Source organism: Sitodiplosis mosellana, unplaced genomic scaffold, assembly GCF_009176505.1.
Source record: "Sitodiplosis mosellana isolate CC-2019 unplaced genomic scaffold, AAFC_SMos_1.0 Smas_scaffold_6226, whole genome shotgun sequence".
NCBI lineage: Eukaryota > Metazoa > Arthropoda > Insecta > Diptera > Cecidomyiidae > Sitodiplosis > Sitodiplosis mosellana.
The window spans coordinates 15,077,358-15,093,070 of NW_022601467.1; the positions used below are offsets into that span (position 1 = coordinate 15,077,358).

General features: G+C 34.5%; 4 protein-coding genes across 5 annotated transcripts; 1 reads left to right on the top strand and 3 right to left on the bottom strand.

The window, feature by feature from the left end:
• Nucleotides 1–671: 671 nt before the first annotated feature.
• On the bottom strand, nucleotides 672–4,747 carry LOC129578126 (uncharacterized). Its single transcript, XM_055466267.1, has 4 exons — nucleotides 4,514–4,747; nucleotides 4,220–4,297; nucleotides 3,918–4,112; nucleotides 672–3,858 (listed from the first exon to the last, which is right to left on the bottom strand). Exons 1-4 carry the CDS (start codon nucleotides 4,521–4,523, stop codon nucleotides 3,329–3,331), a joined length of 813 nt encoding a protein of 270 aa, XP_055322242.1. The 5' UTR covers nucleotides 4,524–4,747; the 3' UTR covers nucleotides 672–3,328.
• Nucleotides 4,748–5,299: 552 nt separating this feature from the next.
• Nucleotides 5,300–9,073, bottom strand: LOC129578131 (membrane-bound alkaline phosphatase). Of its 2 annotated transcripts, none has more exons than XM_055466275.1 (9): nucleotides 8,958–9,073; nucleotides 7,604–7,926; nucleotides 7,485–7,534; nucleotides 7,120–7,405; nucleotides 6,692–7,046; nucleotides 6,367–6,585; nucleotides 6,115–6,213; nucleotides 5,752–5,832; nucleotides 5,300–5,663 (listed from the first exon to the last, which is right to left on the bottom strand). In XM_055466275.1, exons 2-9 carry the CDS (start codon nucleotides 7,910–7,912, stop codon nucleotides 5,554–5,556), a joined length of 1,509 nt encoding a protein of 502 aa, XP_055322250.1. In that variant the 5' UTR covers nucleotides 7,913–7,926; nucleotides 8,958–9,073; the 3' UTR covers nucleotides 5,300–5,553. The 2 variants fall into 2 exon arrangements, with proteins under 2 accessions (XP_055322250.1, XP_055322249.1); XM_055466274.1 differs by lacking the exon at nucleotides 8,958–9,073 and adding an exon at nucleotides 8,021–8,465.
• Nucleotides 9,074–11,844: 2,771 nt separating this feature from the next.
• On the top strand, nucleotides 11,845–13,735 carry LOC129578133 (U-scoloptoxin(05)-Cw1a). The gene is made up of 4 exons (XM_055466277.1): nucleotides 11,845–12,132; nucleotides 12,352–12,513; nucleotides 12,913–13,062; nucleotides 13,444–13,735. The coding sequence occupies exons 1-4, from the start codon at nucleotides 12,078–12,080 to the stop codon at nucleotides 13,653–13,655; spliced, it is 579 nt and encodes a 192-aa protein (XP_055322252.1). The 5' UTR covers nucleotides 11,845–12,077; the 3' UTR covers nucleotides 13,656–13,735.
• An 89-nt stretch (nucleotides 13,736–13,824) lies between these two features.
• On the bottom strand, nucleotides 13,825–14,707 carry LOC129578132 (rhodanese domain-containing protein CG4456-like). The gene is made up of 2 exons (XM_055466276.1): nucleotides 14,395–14,707; nucleotides 13,825–14,156 (listed from the first exon to the last, which is right to left on the bottom strand). Exons 1-2 carry the CDS (start codon nucleotides 14,519–14,521, stop codon nucleotides 13,939–13,941), a joined length of 345 nt encoding a protein of 114 aa, XP_055322251.1. The 5' UTR covers nucleotides 14,522–14,707; the 3' UTR covers nucleotides 13,825–13,938.
• Between the last annotated feature and the right edge of the window lie 1,006 nt (nucleotides 14,708–15,713).

Consider the following 15,713-nt stretch of genomic DNA (forward strand, 5'->3'; position numbering starts at 1 on the left):
CATCGTGCAAAATGAGAAAACCGACCGTCGTAATAAATAAAAACAAATCAAGCAAAAAAAAAAAATTAATGAAAAATTGAATTAGATATTTACATCTTTTTTACAATGGAAAAAAAAAATTAAACAAAAAAAAATTACAAAAAACAAACCGAGAAGTGAAAGAAATAACAGAAGAAAAAAACATACATAAACATGTATTTCTACACGAATATTATTTATATAGACATTGCCTTAATACCATTTAAAGTAAAAAAAAAAGAAAGAAAAGTTTTTAAAATGAAAACAAATTGTCCAACATTGATGGCAGATTCTAACTAAACGCGAGTAATACATTTGCTATTTACTTCATGTGAAATATGCATTGACATTGTGTTTTTTTTATCGTCGATTTTTAATTGTTCTCCTATTTGTGTGAATAACGAAGAAAAAAAATAATCAGAAAAAAACACACATACATACAAAACAATGTAGAAGAAACAAAAAAAACCGAATTACCGTTCAATTGATGTTCTGTAACATTAGTTTTCCATCAAATGCACCGATTTCATATTTCTTGTGATTTTTCTATTGAATTTATTCGAAAAGTATTCGGAAATGTCTACATTAGCATTTCCCTTCCTAGCAACCCATTTATTTTCCGTTTCTCCTGAACGATGAATACGCTACTTTGAACACAATCAAAACATTTATTATATTATTATTATTATTTTCATTTTGGATTCTTTATTTCATTTGGTTTTGCTTTGTTTTCGTTCGAGTCAGCGATTCCAATTGAAGAAACTACATACAGCATACGTATACAACTTTTTTTGTGGATGGACACTGAAACTAAGATTTACTATATTTTAAATTTATTGCTATTATTATTGTATTATTATCTTACTAACATTTATTATGAACGGCTACGTGTTAAGGAAAAGAAGAAGATTTAAAAAAAATAATAAGAGAGAGAAGGAAAAAAAATCGTGTAGATCCTTATCCATAACGTAATTTATGATTTAAAATGGAAAAACTATTGACATTTACTACGATGAATGCAATCAATTAATAGAACAAAAAGAGAACAGAACAAGGAAATAAATTATAAGAAACATTTTATCATAAATTTGTTGTTATTTTTTCTTTTCGTGCTGAATTTTTGGAGATTAAACGGAAGACTGGCATTTGAACCATTGCGACAAAAAAAATTCCCCAGAATATTTTAATTTTAAAGTTCAACATGAAATTTTTTCATAGAGTTTACAACAACAACTCCACATGAAAACAATTTTATGTTGCACTTTAAAATTAAAATATTCTGAGGAAATTTGTTTGTCGCAACGGTTCATTTGAAAGGTTAGTAAATTGACACATCTATCGGATTGAGACATGGCATTTATTTCATTCAGAATTAATGAGCAATGTTTCTTTTTGTCTTCATATAATCTAATTTATTTCGCATTGGGGCATATAACTCATGACATTGTGACGAATCGTGTTATCACTTTTGTTGCGAATCACAGCCAGTGATTAAACCAAATCTTAGTTTCAGCGAAATAATCAGTATTCGTATACTCATGGGAAAGAATTGAATAAATTGATTCTCAGAAAACTAATTCACAAGAAATCATGAATACGATCACGCATTCATATGTACATATTTTATATTCGTCTGACTCATTCCAATTCATTGATGTTAACATTTGGCCGATTTCTTTGGGAACTTTTTATTTTATATTTAATTGAAGGAATCCTTTATTCAAATGAGACTGTGAGAATGAAAATGACAATACAGGAATGAACATTCTGAAACGCATCAAGAAAAAAAATTCGCAAAAATGAATCATGAGTTCTGAATATGCAAAAGTGAAACATGAATTTACATGGGCAGTAGCCCGCTCCAAAAAAAAAAAGTTGCCCCTCATCCAAAAGGCCCGGGCAGTTTCGAAAAATATACCTCAAAAAATAGGTTTTGTCTAAAAAAATCATATGGGTACCCATGGCAAGCCCCATATGAAAATTTTCATGAGGTTTTGTTTGGCTCGTCAATATGTACAACTTTTACCAAGACATCAGCCCTTGAAAAGGCATTCTGGGCCAGTTACAGTGTAAAATGACCGGAAAATGGCAATTTTTCGGCATTTTTTGCTCTACTGGTCCCCCAGGTGGTAAACTTTTGTTCAGTTTTCGACTCGTGTCATGTAGCCAGCAGCCGTATGAACAATTTGGCACTTCTTAGATTGCAATTTGGATGGAATTTAGTGCCGATTGATTTCAGGCCAAAATGAGCAAATCACAAACATGAGCTTCGGTTTGACAGGTAAAAGCAAAAGATTTCTACCCTTTCTGCCATTGAACATCTAGTATGGTTCTTTACGAACATTTTGGGTACTTACATGACCAAATCGAGTGATGTTTTCACATGTTTCTGGCCTCATATTCGATTTCAACTCCCAAAAAATCGACTTTTGACCAAAAAATCCTTAAGTATAGGCTTTTCAGGGATGGTGTCTTGGTGCAATGTTATTTTTTCTCAAAAATATGTGGAGTCTACCCAGACAAAAACTCTCAAAATTGACTTTTTGAGGTACCTCCCGAACAAAATATACGTTTTTCATGGATTTTACTATGAAAATATAAATTTTTGTTCGGATTCCAAATCGCAATCGTACAAGTAAAAAATGTTTTGTACAGGTCCTGGTTACACGACACAAGTCCAAAATTGAACAAAAGTTTACCACCTGGGTGACCAGTAGAGCAAAAAATGCAAAAAATGCCGAACAATTGCCATTTTTTTCGTCATTTTACACTGTAACTGGCCCAGAATGCCTTTTCAAGGGCTGATGTCTTGGTAAAAGTTGTACATATTGACGAGCCAAACAAAACCTCATCATCAGTTTTTGCCGAGAATTGGCTGGAAAAATGATTTAGGTCGAAATGTTGCGATATGAATTGGCTTCCGAAATCGCTGTCATGAAAATTTTCATATGGGGCTTGCCATGGGTTTTTATATGGTACCCATGTGATTTTTTTTAGACAAAACCTATTTTTTTGAGGTATATTTTTCGAAACTGCCCGGGCCTTTTGGATGAGGGGCAACTTTTTTTTTGGAGCAGGCATAGGAGGTTCATGTTTCACTTTTGCGTATTCAGAACTCATGATTCACTTTTGCGATTTTTTTTTTCTTGATGCGCTTCGAATGTTTATTCCTGTATTGCCATTTTCATTCTCACAGCCTCAAATAAACTTAACAAATATTATATCATGGCAACATAGAAATATCTTTGTGGTCTGAAACAATCTGCGTAGAGAGCATTATTTCCTAACTTTTTTTTAAATTCAAACAGGTTTATGGAAAGAAAATTGGTTTGCAAGCTTCAATTGATGGTATACCTTGGCGGCATACTGGGCATGATTGCCCAAATTCGATCAACTGATAGATGCATGGAGAACAGAGAGCGTGATTACAAGGCAGTGTCCTTGGTGATCTAGAGAGCAGATCCTCTTGGCAAATAGCGCACAATGGCACCGTTCCTGTTGGAGCGGTAGGTGCTGATGCCACAGGTGCCGATGCCACCGGTGTTGGAGCAGCTGATGTCGACACCGGCGCTGCTGTTGGTGCTGATCGCGTTGGTGGTGGTTGTTGCGATATTGATGTTGTTGCTCTTCTTTCCAATCTTTCTAATCTTTCTAATCCTGAAGATTGATTCGGAGCAGGTTCATCGTTCAACAGAGCTTCATAGGTTCGAAAAGGAAGTTCTTGTCCACCGTATGGAATATAACAGACGTCATGGCTCGGATGAATTTTCCCAATTGTAAGAGTTCCTTTGTGATGCACACGACCAATGAACAATGGTTCGCCGCCAGACGTTTTTCCACCTACACAATTAAAACTTTAATCAATTTTTCTTGGCTGTTGGGATTTTGTTATTGTTTACCTTGAATGGCATTTGGTGGAATTCGATTTCCCGTAACTTGAACCCAGCGTGGACGACAACCAACTAAAACTTCATAATTTCTGTGCGGATGTTCTAAACCTCCGTAAGCCACATAAGTCACTTTGTGAGACGGAACCAATTTTCCCGGAATCAAATCACCTTCATGACGAGCACGACCCACAAATAAGGGTTCACCTACAATGGGATGAAAATACACGAACAAGAAATTTTCAAATAAAACCGGTTTCTTTGGTTTTTTGGCATTTTTTTCATATGTGTCAAAATAGTCTCTCAGACGTTACCTTCAAGATCTCTACCGCCTTCAACACTTCCATGAGGAACCTGTCCATTTGATGCTGGCACCCATCTTAGTGATCCACCTGGAATATCGTAAAATAAAAAACCGAATATGTACTAAGACGGTATTGAACATGGCAATTCTAGCCAGCAATTTATTCTTCTCTAGCCAGAAAACTTTATGTGTCTTAATGGAAATAATTTCAACTTTCAAGTTTTCTTTATAACTTCTCAACTGCGTTTAATTTTTTTGTCAAAGTTTATTTCTAATTTTTCTCTCTTTCGAAATGTCAACTTACCGATTGGCATTATCAATTGATTTAAATAATGAATGAATTTGGAAATGAAAAGTATTTGTTCTGCTGACGGCAACGATAAACTTTGTGCAGAATGCAATTGACAACTGAAATTTCATGCACCAGTTGCATTGAGTTTCTGAGATAGAGTCAGAGTAGAATGCTGTTTGGATGAATTGTGAATCACTACATAGCAGTGCTGTTTACAAAGGAAAGAGATACACATACAATACGATTAGCGCTTGGTAGCAACTGTCACTGAAGTTTCACATTGACAGTGACCGCACGTGAATGTATGTGCGTTCACGCTGTGTATACACAGTATATGTTCAAGATTCGCAAATACATGGACGGTAGTCGTAGACTATATGCTGCAAATCAGATCCTTGTAATTTTGATTCACCGTGCATGATGGAAACGTTAAATTTAAGCACTACATGATGAAATGAAGAGCCGTTAGATTTGTTTGTGCCTTTTTCTAGTTGCAGTGTGACATTTTTTTTTTTGTTAACATGAAGCTTCTTGTGTTGTAGAAAATTTTCATTACCATCTGAAATAACATGCATAACAAGATACCTATGAATTGAAAAAAAATTGCTATCATCATTTTAAGCGGCCACGTGTTAAGGAGGAGGAGAAAATGAAAAAAAAAACAAGAAGAAAAATTTTTTGTGTAACCTTATCTATGATGTAAATACATCATTAAATAATTGATTTAAAATGAAAAAAATTCCCACTTACTACGATGAATGCAATCAATTAATAGAACAAAGAGAGAACAGAACAAGGAAGAAAATAAAATATAAGAAAAATGTTACCAGTTTTTATTGGCAAACAACTAACTTTATTTTTGTTCTTAATACTACGTAGGTTTAATGAATGGTAAAAGACAGAATGAAAAGAATAAAAGCCAAAGTAAATATAGCAAGTTAGCATAAGTCGCGATTAACTGAAAATTATAGCAAAATAATCAAAACTAAGTTCTTATTAAGTTTAGCAAAAAAAAAACTCTAATTCATCGCTTGAAGCGGTTTGCTTCTCTGTCACTCCGGGACGCATACTGTAATCCCATCACCATAGCACGCTGCATAGCTGATTAAATGTGGAATAGTGTTTTGCTCGTACACTCCGCTGAATAGGTGCGAAAAACATCCTGAAAATGAACACAAATTTTTGTTCATCTTAAATCAAAATTTGTGCTCAGATCAATTTGGTGATTTTCAATTAATAATTCGTCATACCCAAAGCAAAAACACCCACATCGTCACCGCCATGTGTTTCTCTAAGAGTCGGATACGAACCCGGATAAATAGTATTTTTATCTAGCAAAGTGAATTAAAGTTATATAATTAATAGGGAATTTATATAAAAAAAAATTGAATGTTCATCTGTGTCTGTCAGTCACGAGTGTTTGACCACATTTTTACATTCAACTAACTATTTTGTTTGTTATGCGTGCTATTTGACTTCTAGATGCTTGGAATGAGGTTTTCACACAAAAATTTTTTTACCAACAATTTCGAATAAAAATTTTCATTTAATAGACAGATGAACATTCAACTTTGGATAAGCGAGGCGAGACTTTTGGCTAAAAAAAAATTTACCAATTTTAATTTCAGTTATATTCCGCACGCCATTCTGCGTTTGATATATTCCAAAACCAGGCCCGTTGGCATATGATAGCGTTAGAGAAGGTAAATTGTCTGCAAAATTTTCAATTTGAAAAAAAAAATGGTTTCAATTCTCAAAATTCTTACCCATAAAAAAAGAACAGAAGGCAAGCTATGAAGTTGTTTTTTGAAAAAAAAAAGAAGAAACGAATGCATATTTGCATCCAGTATGAATCTGTTATTTACCGACGTCGCTTAACATAGAATTTAATCCAGTAATTGGATTTCCGCGATCCGGATAGCCTGCTATTGTCATGGTGTGTGCATGGTCAGAGGTCACAACAATCAGCGTATTATCGTGATCGGTCATTTCAACGGCTCGTTTGATGGCATTCGAAAATTCCACCGTTTCATCTAATGCCTTGATGACTTGTGCGTTGTGATGACCATGATCGATACGTCCACCTTGAGAATTATTTTTTTTTTTAAATTAAAATTGAGAATTGAAGAGATTTCCCCAATTATTTAATTTATTTTTTTAAGTTATGATTTTCTGCAAATTTCTCTCTACCTTCAACAAAAAGAAAGAATCCATTTTCATCCTTCTGTAATATTTCAATGGCCGCTTCCGTCATTTCCAGCAAACTCGGTTGTTTTGTACGATCGGCATCTAAATTGAAGTCCAAATGACTAGGAGCAAACAGCCCGAGAGCAAAGTCGGTATTTTCGATATCCAAACTGTCGAAATCACGTTTATCGTAAAGGACTTTTGCATTCGGTTTGCCTTTTTTCCACTCTTCAATCAGATCCTTTCCATCTGCACGCTCACCTTCATATCCATCGAAATCGGTTGTTGTTTTCGGCAGAAATTTCGCACGTCCACCACCGAAAACTACTTTAATTTTATCGCCCGGTTTATTGTATACCTATCGAATGAACAATGAGTATTTGGCTTTGAATGTGTTAACGGTTATGTCATTGTTTTGTGTTTATCTTTACCAATTGACTTGCAATGTCTTGGCATTCATTTGGATCCAGTCCTTCGTAAGTAACATCACTGTCGCATTCAAATCCCCGATTTGAAGTGTGTGCATAGTTACCAGCTGGACTGGCATGAGTAACTGTGGTTGTTGTCACAAATCCGGTTGCTTTGCCAGCTCGTTGTGCCAATGCCATCAACGACTGTACTTGATTTACCGTAGTATTGGCAGCCTTGCAATCGTTCAATTCTACTCGACCGTTGCACCCAATTGTTTGGAAATTACCTTTAACTCCGCACAGGTATCTGTCAATTTACATTTTGTAAAATGGATCAATCTGGGTGTGTTGTGTTTCACTTTCCCGCACGTGAAGTGTTTACTTACGCAGTTGCTGTGCACGCCGAATCAGGCACCTGTTTATCAATACAGTAAGTCTGCGGGGAAGCACAGCCGAGAAGGATTAATTAAAAATGCTGTCGTCGTACGGTAACTTACAAATTTACCTTTGATAAGCCAACGTATGGAAATTCTTCAAATGATAAGCGAGTCTCTTCACCTGTTTTTCCTTGTCTTTGACCCAAATACGTTCGTGCAGCCGCTAGCGTCGCTATTGACATTCCGTCACCCAAAAAGAATATAACATTCTTGGCCTTATTCGTATTGTGCTCTCGTGCTTTTCTTAAGTGATTGTGCACTGTGTACTGTGCCCAACTTTCCCAATACAATGAACTCGTCTCGTCATAGTAATCGTCGTGCACATCTGCTGTATGGATTTTGCCTCGTTTTTGTCTCATCGGTATATTTGGATGCATGGAGTGCTCAATTTCTATATGGAATTATTTAAGCCAATGTCATTGATCGTTCAAACAACAAAAGAAAACTTAATCACAATGAAACAGCTCAAATTTTGAATGGCCTACCCGATCGACAATCTGCAAGCCGTCTATCGCAATCGGTTGCGCCGGGATGGCATTGCACATAGCAAAACAACAGTAGCAGCACACACAAAACCATTTTCAAGCAATTTACGTAATACATAATCGACTTTTGTGAACACTTTTTTATGTTCTTAACTAATCTAAATGGATATTTTATTTAAAAATTGCTGCAAATATAAATGGGGGAAAAAATGGGCTGATCACACACGAAAGTTGCCTCGAATATACACATAAATTGCTATTTACTGGACTGAAGGAAACACGTATTAAGTGGAAATAATCAGAATCCGACGAAAAAAAATTAAAGTGCATTTAAATCACTTTTAGTTTTTGGATTCGGCTTTGGATTCGATCAAACTGAATTCTAGCCACATTTCAAGAACTTTATTTTTTTCAATGTTGCTACAATTACGACCAATTTACAACTGAAACTCTTTTCAGCAAATGCTTCTGTATATAGCTGACTAATGTTTGGAATTATTTTTGGCTTTATTCGGTTCCAACAGTTCTGAATGGCAGTTTGATAAAGTTGTGTGCTCAGCCGGAATAACAATCGTTTAAGTGGTTCGTAACGAAGCCCATTCAAAATTGAACGGTATGTTACGCGCTGATAGCGTTAGTTGGTTCTTTTTTTTACCGCGAATTCACCATAAGATTATTTGATCAAATAATTTGTTTTATGCTTGCGCTGAACGTTTTTAAACTGGATTGTATATTGTCGAAAAGAGCAACCGATTGGATTTTTTCCTTTATTGAGGCTTAAAAAACTCATCAAGATTATTTCAGTTATAAAATATCTAAAATTTGATTTAGCAAACTTTTTCTCGACAAAAAAAAACTACAACGAATTCGTTTTATTCTTTTTCAGCGAAAATGAAACCAAGCGCTATTGTCATCATTGCACATTTGATTGGTTTACCTTACAAAACTGTATTTGGATGCTTCCGTTTGAAGTTGAAATGCAAAATAAATAAATAGTCGGTTGATGCTTCTATTAAAGACTGTGTTTATTGTGTGCAATGAAAGACATTCAATTGATATGAACTTCATTCACAACTTCCCAGTATCACAAAAAAAGAGAAGGAAAACACATCAAAGGTCGCAATATATTTTCTGATCACACAAATTGTCAAAAGTGTTTCTTCCGTTATTGTTGGTCCAAACTGCACCATTGCCATGGTTCAATCTATTTATGTGCGATAATTTACAACAGATTAACATTGGAAAAAATTTGATTTGATCTAATTCTAACTTTATATTTGAGGGCCTGAGAGTGAAAGTGACCAACAAAAAGTTGAGCGTAAAAGTGACCTAACTCCATACAAAACAGCGTGACGGTAGCATGTGTTTTGTATGTAGTTAGGTCACTTTTACGCTCAACTTTTTGTTGATCACTTTCACTCTCAGGCCCACATTTCTGTTTTAGGAAATACAATTTTATTTTATTAATCAGTCATAGGCTGTTTTCGGCACAAACAAAAATCAAACGATTATTAATTTTTACGGCAATAATGAGTCATATCATCCGTGACCACTACATTGATTCTCCTTATCTTAGGTTTCGTCATACCGACATAAGTGATTTAAATTGAACGGAAGCGAAATTGGTTCACCGATTGTGTAAACGTGCAATGGTGCGGTCAGATGAACGATGTACTGGATATCTTGAATCGTTGGATATTTGGTGTATTTTACAATTCGAAGACCATCTGAAGATGTAGCGTATGGATCTGTTGTCAATTTTATACTTATGATTTTCGAACCTTCATATAACCTAGAAATTACATTGTCAATTAATGAACAATTGTTTCAATCAATTCGAATTGAAATAAATTATTAATTTAATATTAAAGAAAATGAAAAAAAAGTTATAAAAGAACCAAAAATAGTTTAAAAAATTTAAGTACTTTTGAATATTGTCCGCTTGTTCATTTGTGATGATTATATCGGCTTCTTCGGGATTTGTGGTGAAATAATGTAAAATTTGTTGCCTTTGAAATATTTGAGAACGGTTCAAATCGAGACACACTCTTATACCTTTCTGCGTCAAATCGAATAGTAGATCTTCATAGCCGAAATCATCAATCAACATATGAAATGAGTAATCGTTCGTTGATCTAAAATATTCAAGCATTTTTTAAAGATTAAAAATCAACATTTTGAGATATGATGGAAATTATTGTTTTGACAAGATGAATATTTAAATTAAGGATCATAAAAATATCTTATTAATACTAAGAGGCTGTTTTCTATTACTTCCACACCTTCAAAGATATATTGCCATCGAAATTCATTCACTTCTCATCAAGATTTTTCATTGGTCAGTCAAGAACTCACCTAACTATTGACTCAATCTCACCGACAGCTTTCCTCCGCAAATTGATGTCGCGAACATCGGCTGACGTTACATCAATATACAGATCATCAATTTGTTTCTGTGCCATTAACTTTCGCAAGAACATGTGGTTCAAAATTTCACTGTTGCCACTGAATTGTCCAGCATACAATGTGTATCGATCGCAATCTAATTGACGGAAAACCAAAGTAGCCAACTAAGTAAGCAAAATAAGGAAATCGTATGTTAATTTAGTATTGAAAATGAAGTCGCATATTACATTCAAACAAAATGACAATGTTCAGTGTTTTGCTTCCATATGAAAATGCTTTGATGATGACGGTCTCTTTGTTTGGTAGCTCAATGCTGTAATGCAATCCACAATCGCTGATTATCTTTATGCTTTCTCGTACCTAAAATAATATTGGACAGTTTTTACTTTGATTCAATTTCAATTTTCATTCGTGGATATTGAATGCGGTTAGGTATTGGGAGTATACATTGGAATCGTCATCACAGATCATAATCGATTTAAGAAAAGCAGTCGTGTAAATGCTGAGTGAATCTCGAGGCTTCACAGAAGTCAGATCAAATGGACGAGTGTAAATATGCACAGCGGGCTCCTGAAACCAAAGAGACAAAATATTTTCGATTATTTGTTATTTCGTCTCAATTTCAAATTATCACAAAACTCACATCCGAATTATCAGTTGGGAGTTGATCCACAAACACGTAACCATCGAACATTTTTTTTAAATTCTCAAATTCAAACCCGACAGCTTCTAGTCTATGAACAACTGTCAAAACAATAACATTGTTCGAACTCTCTTTTGCCGCTATGTGTATAAACAATATACTTGATGGTTAGTAAAGCGCACAACTTCACGTTCGTTTGCCATTCAAAAAATAATAAACAAAATTGCTTCGATGAATACGTTTGAATGTTTGTTGGTTTAGGTTTATATGAAATGAATGACAATTTCATGCATGTTTGTAATAAAAATCAAATGTCAATTTGCATATAAAAATATCGCATGAATCATTTGGAAATTTAACGGCTTTACAAATTGAAGATGTCAATTGAATAATTGCAAAGAGAAGATCAAGGCAGAAAACGGAAAAAAACCATTTTACAGAGTATCTAAAATCCGAAAAATCAAGACTTTCATTATAAAGAAACCAACGACGAACCAGCAACATTACTAACGAGTCGTTGCGTCTAGCCATAATTAAACTCGATTGACAATTGGATTGGATGAGTGTGCGTGACAATTAAATGGCAATCGGAAGGGTGTGTGTGTGTATATGTGTGTATGGAGGTTTCCATGGCACTTGAATATGTGTTAACATATACACGCATTGAAATACAATGAAAGTGAGATCGTTGGTTGAATCATAACAATAACGCACCTGTGTTCAATGGAACTATACTCGTACACACATTCAATTTAAATATGTAAGCTTGTGAGTTTCTTGTCAAATCGAAACTATCGCTAATCATTATTTAAATTTTTTTTATTCGATTTCTTAGTCATTTGGAAGGCAATTGTGGCCGGATATTTTTGTGAATACGAAAAAAATTGGTAAAGCGATTTTGTTTGCATCGATCAAGAATTTGGTGAATTTTAAGTGACATTATAGCTGGTGACGAGGTTAACACGCCCATTCAAACGACAAAATAATTCCCGAAGAAATCCGTCCAACATGAGAAATTACACGATAGTTAGCGCCGTTTTATTCTGCAGCTTCATAAAAATTGGTAGGTTTTTGTTTCACATTTCCAGTAATTAACTTAAATTTTCAGTTTCAGCTAAGTGATAGCACCGAAAAAGAGTTAAATTCAAATGAGTGTTGCCGCTGCTAATTGGATTGATCCCAGTAAATTTATAATTTTGTTTAAATTTTTTTGTTTATTTTATTTTCTTCTTGGGCTTTGTTTTCCATTTGTGTTGCAAATTTGAATTCATAACCAATGCAGCAACTTCGATTAGTTGTTATGTTTGCAATGCCACCGATTCGACATCGCCGTTCCAGTGTGGCGAATGGTTTGAACGCTACGATACACCCGACATTGTGCCACAAGATTGCTCAAATGTGTACGGCGCCAAATATTGCGTAAAGCATATCGGTCGCTTTGAAGGTAAATGCCCACTGAACCGAATCGTTTGATCGATTCGATCTTCTTGAAAGCCTGGGAATATTTTGGAATCTAGGCTTTATTACTTCATCTAACTGGGCATAATGAATCTACTTCATCTCTATGTTGCAAACATTTCTCATATACTGGTCACTTTCACCTATCAAACTTTCATTGCTTTCTTCGGTCGGTGGCTCATTTTATGGATCTAACTGTGATGGAAATGATTTAACTAACCACATAAATTTACAAAATTTTGCTAAAAAATTAAAAATTAAGAGGGGAAAACAGATTGAGAAATCATAATTTGTATCATAAACAATTTTTTTACAGCTAACCAATTAACATTTTAACAATAACTAACCTCAAATTTGAACCATATAACTCTTTCTGATTCTGTAGCCATTTCGATAAAATGCTATCAATGCTCATCGGCTGATACAATAAACTGTGGTGATTTGATGATTGCTCAGCCCGATTCACCGCTGCAACCCGAAGATTGTTCACATGTGATTGATGCGAAATATTGTGTCAAATCAACCGCACTCAATGGTTAACCAATCAATTTCCTTCATGTGTCGATCGCTTTTTTGTCGCAATTGTTTTTTTTTTCTTTTTTGGTCGCTTATATTTCTGTTCGGTTCTCTTTCATTATTTTTGATCAATTCCGATTAATCGGCTTGATTTTATTGCAGAGTTTGTATCAATTCGGATTGTATTGAGTTATCATCTTCATTTTTCGCTTCATTTTTGTTCGCTGTATATGTTACATATAAAATTATCAAGTGCACTGTTAATTTGATAGCGCTTCTTTGTGAAAAGTAGATATACTAATGATATCATTTATTTGCTGATTGGGTTTCATGTTTGCTCTCACACAAATTCCCTCATTTAAATAAATATCTAATTGGAAATTCTGTGTGTATTCGAAAGGTGGCATTGGCGCTAAGCGGTTCTGTTCATCCAAGGACTTGGGCAATTATTGCAATTATGTCGAGAATAAGGGTGATCGAATGGAGTATCGCTCGTGCATTTTCACCTGTGACACAGACGGATGCAATCACTCAAATCATATTACCTTGAATCGAATTGTGTTCGGTGCCTTCCTGACTATTTTCTTCACCATCATCAAACTGTTTACATAAACCAACACATTTTTACGAAGAGTCTCAATTAAAAAAAAAAAAGAAAAGTTACTTTTATCTGTAGATTTTTAGTAAAATCCGTCCATTTACACATTTTGTGGGAAAGTTTCGTGTGAGTAAAAAAGAGATGAACTTTTTTTTTGTCGTGTCTATTTTGTAAAAGTCAATATTTTTACCACTTTCGAAAAGTTTTATTACAATGTAGAAAGTAAGTTATGACAATCAATAAATGCAAGCAAATTTTTTTTTTGTTTTGTATGTAAGAAAGGAAGATGTTTTTGTTTTAATTAAGATTTTTATGTGCAGCCCATTCCGACCAAGAGCCTTGATACACCCGACTGTTGTCGAATCCTAGCGTTTTTGCCACTTCGGCCGCTTTTGCCGCACGACCACCGAGACGACACGAAAATATGATTTCCGTTTCATTTTCCGGTTTATCACGACCAAAACGCGTCTTAAATTCGTCGCCTGGTAATTTTAACGTTTCTTCCAATGTACCCACTGCATCGAGAAAAAAAAGAGAGCGAAAAAAAGCAGAACGCCATTAATTATTACACTGTCACAAATTGGAAAATATAAACAAATCGAGTCAATCAAGATGCCAATGATACAAATTTGACCGATTACTGCCATTGTCACATTTCTCAATCTCTCTAACACAATCTATACACAATGGCGTCGTTTACAACCTGCAATTATCATTAGAAACAACAGAGTATCTAATAGGTGTTCAACTTACACGGAATGTTAATGCTGGTTGGAATTAGTCCAGTGCTTTTGATTTCGGGTGGATCACGAACGTCAATCAATAGCACCTCTGGACGATTTGGTAAATTTTCAATTTCTTCGGTCGTTGCAATGCTCATCTTGAATGTTGACTTTGTATTCTTTTTCCTTCACACTCGACCTATCGCGTAGTTTTCCGCTCACTTTCGCTGTGATAACCGTAGAAATCTATTTGTCAATTTCGACTGTGTCATAAAATGCTAGTGTTTTGTTTTCTCAAGCCGATCGCATGAGCTATGCGATACACACGCATACAGTAACACAAAACTCACATCCACAGCGGACGCTTGGAATTAGCGTCGCGTTTGTATTGTATTATATGATGATTTGTTTGGTGGTTATGTATACGTGTAGACAAGTCACTGTAGTGTACTGTGCTGCCAAGCATTGGATGTAGCGTAAGTGAATCGTACTTTGTATACACATCAAAAGTCATAAAAAATGGTAATTTATTTTATGGCAATTACCATTTACCATTCAAATTTGCACCTGAGTGTCAGGTTCGTTCGTTTGGTCGTTCATTTGTCCATCCACCACTGAGTCGCCTTTATAAATTACATGCAATTTATATTATGTATTATGGAAATAAAACACATGCTAGCGGATCTTTTTTTTTCTGGCTGAAGCAATTGAATGCATTTTTTTATTTAATTTGGTTCAATATTTGAAGCAATTTAAAAACAAAATAAACCATTGAATGTTTGCGCCACAAAGAAAATTACTTATAATTGTTTTTTTTTTTTTTTGTATGAATTTTTGAAAGTATTTTTTTTTTAAATGCAAACATACCAACCACCATGATTGGGTCTGTGTATGTGTGGTGCGTGTGTGTGTGTGTTTGGTGTGTAAAAGAGACAATTTTGGCTTACAAAAGAATTTTCACTAAAAAAATTGTTTCCTATGATTTGCATGACGCTAATAATAATAAATTCTTGAATTAGCAAAAATAATGTTCTAAAATATTTATTTGGCCTTATTGATTTACGCTATTCTCTCTGTTTATGCTTTTTTTTCTTCTTTCAATTATTTTCAATATTCGATCTCTTTAGGAAAACGTCTTGTTTGTTCGTTCATTTTGATTTTGGTTCCACACTTAAACGCCTCAAAGTTTCAAATCATTTTGGTTGAAAATAAAAGTAAAAAAAAAACACGTATATTCAAACAAATAAGTTGTTCGTAGACCCAGGACAACATATCGCGTTCAATACACACAGAGAGTTCGTCAATCGAAATACAGTAATATTTAAAAGAAGAGAGAGATTTACATAAAGA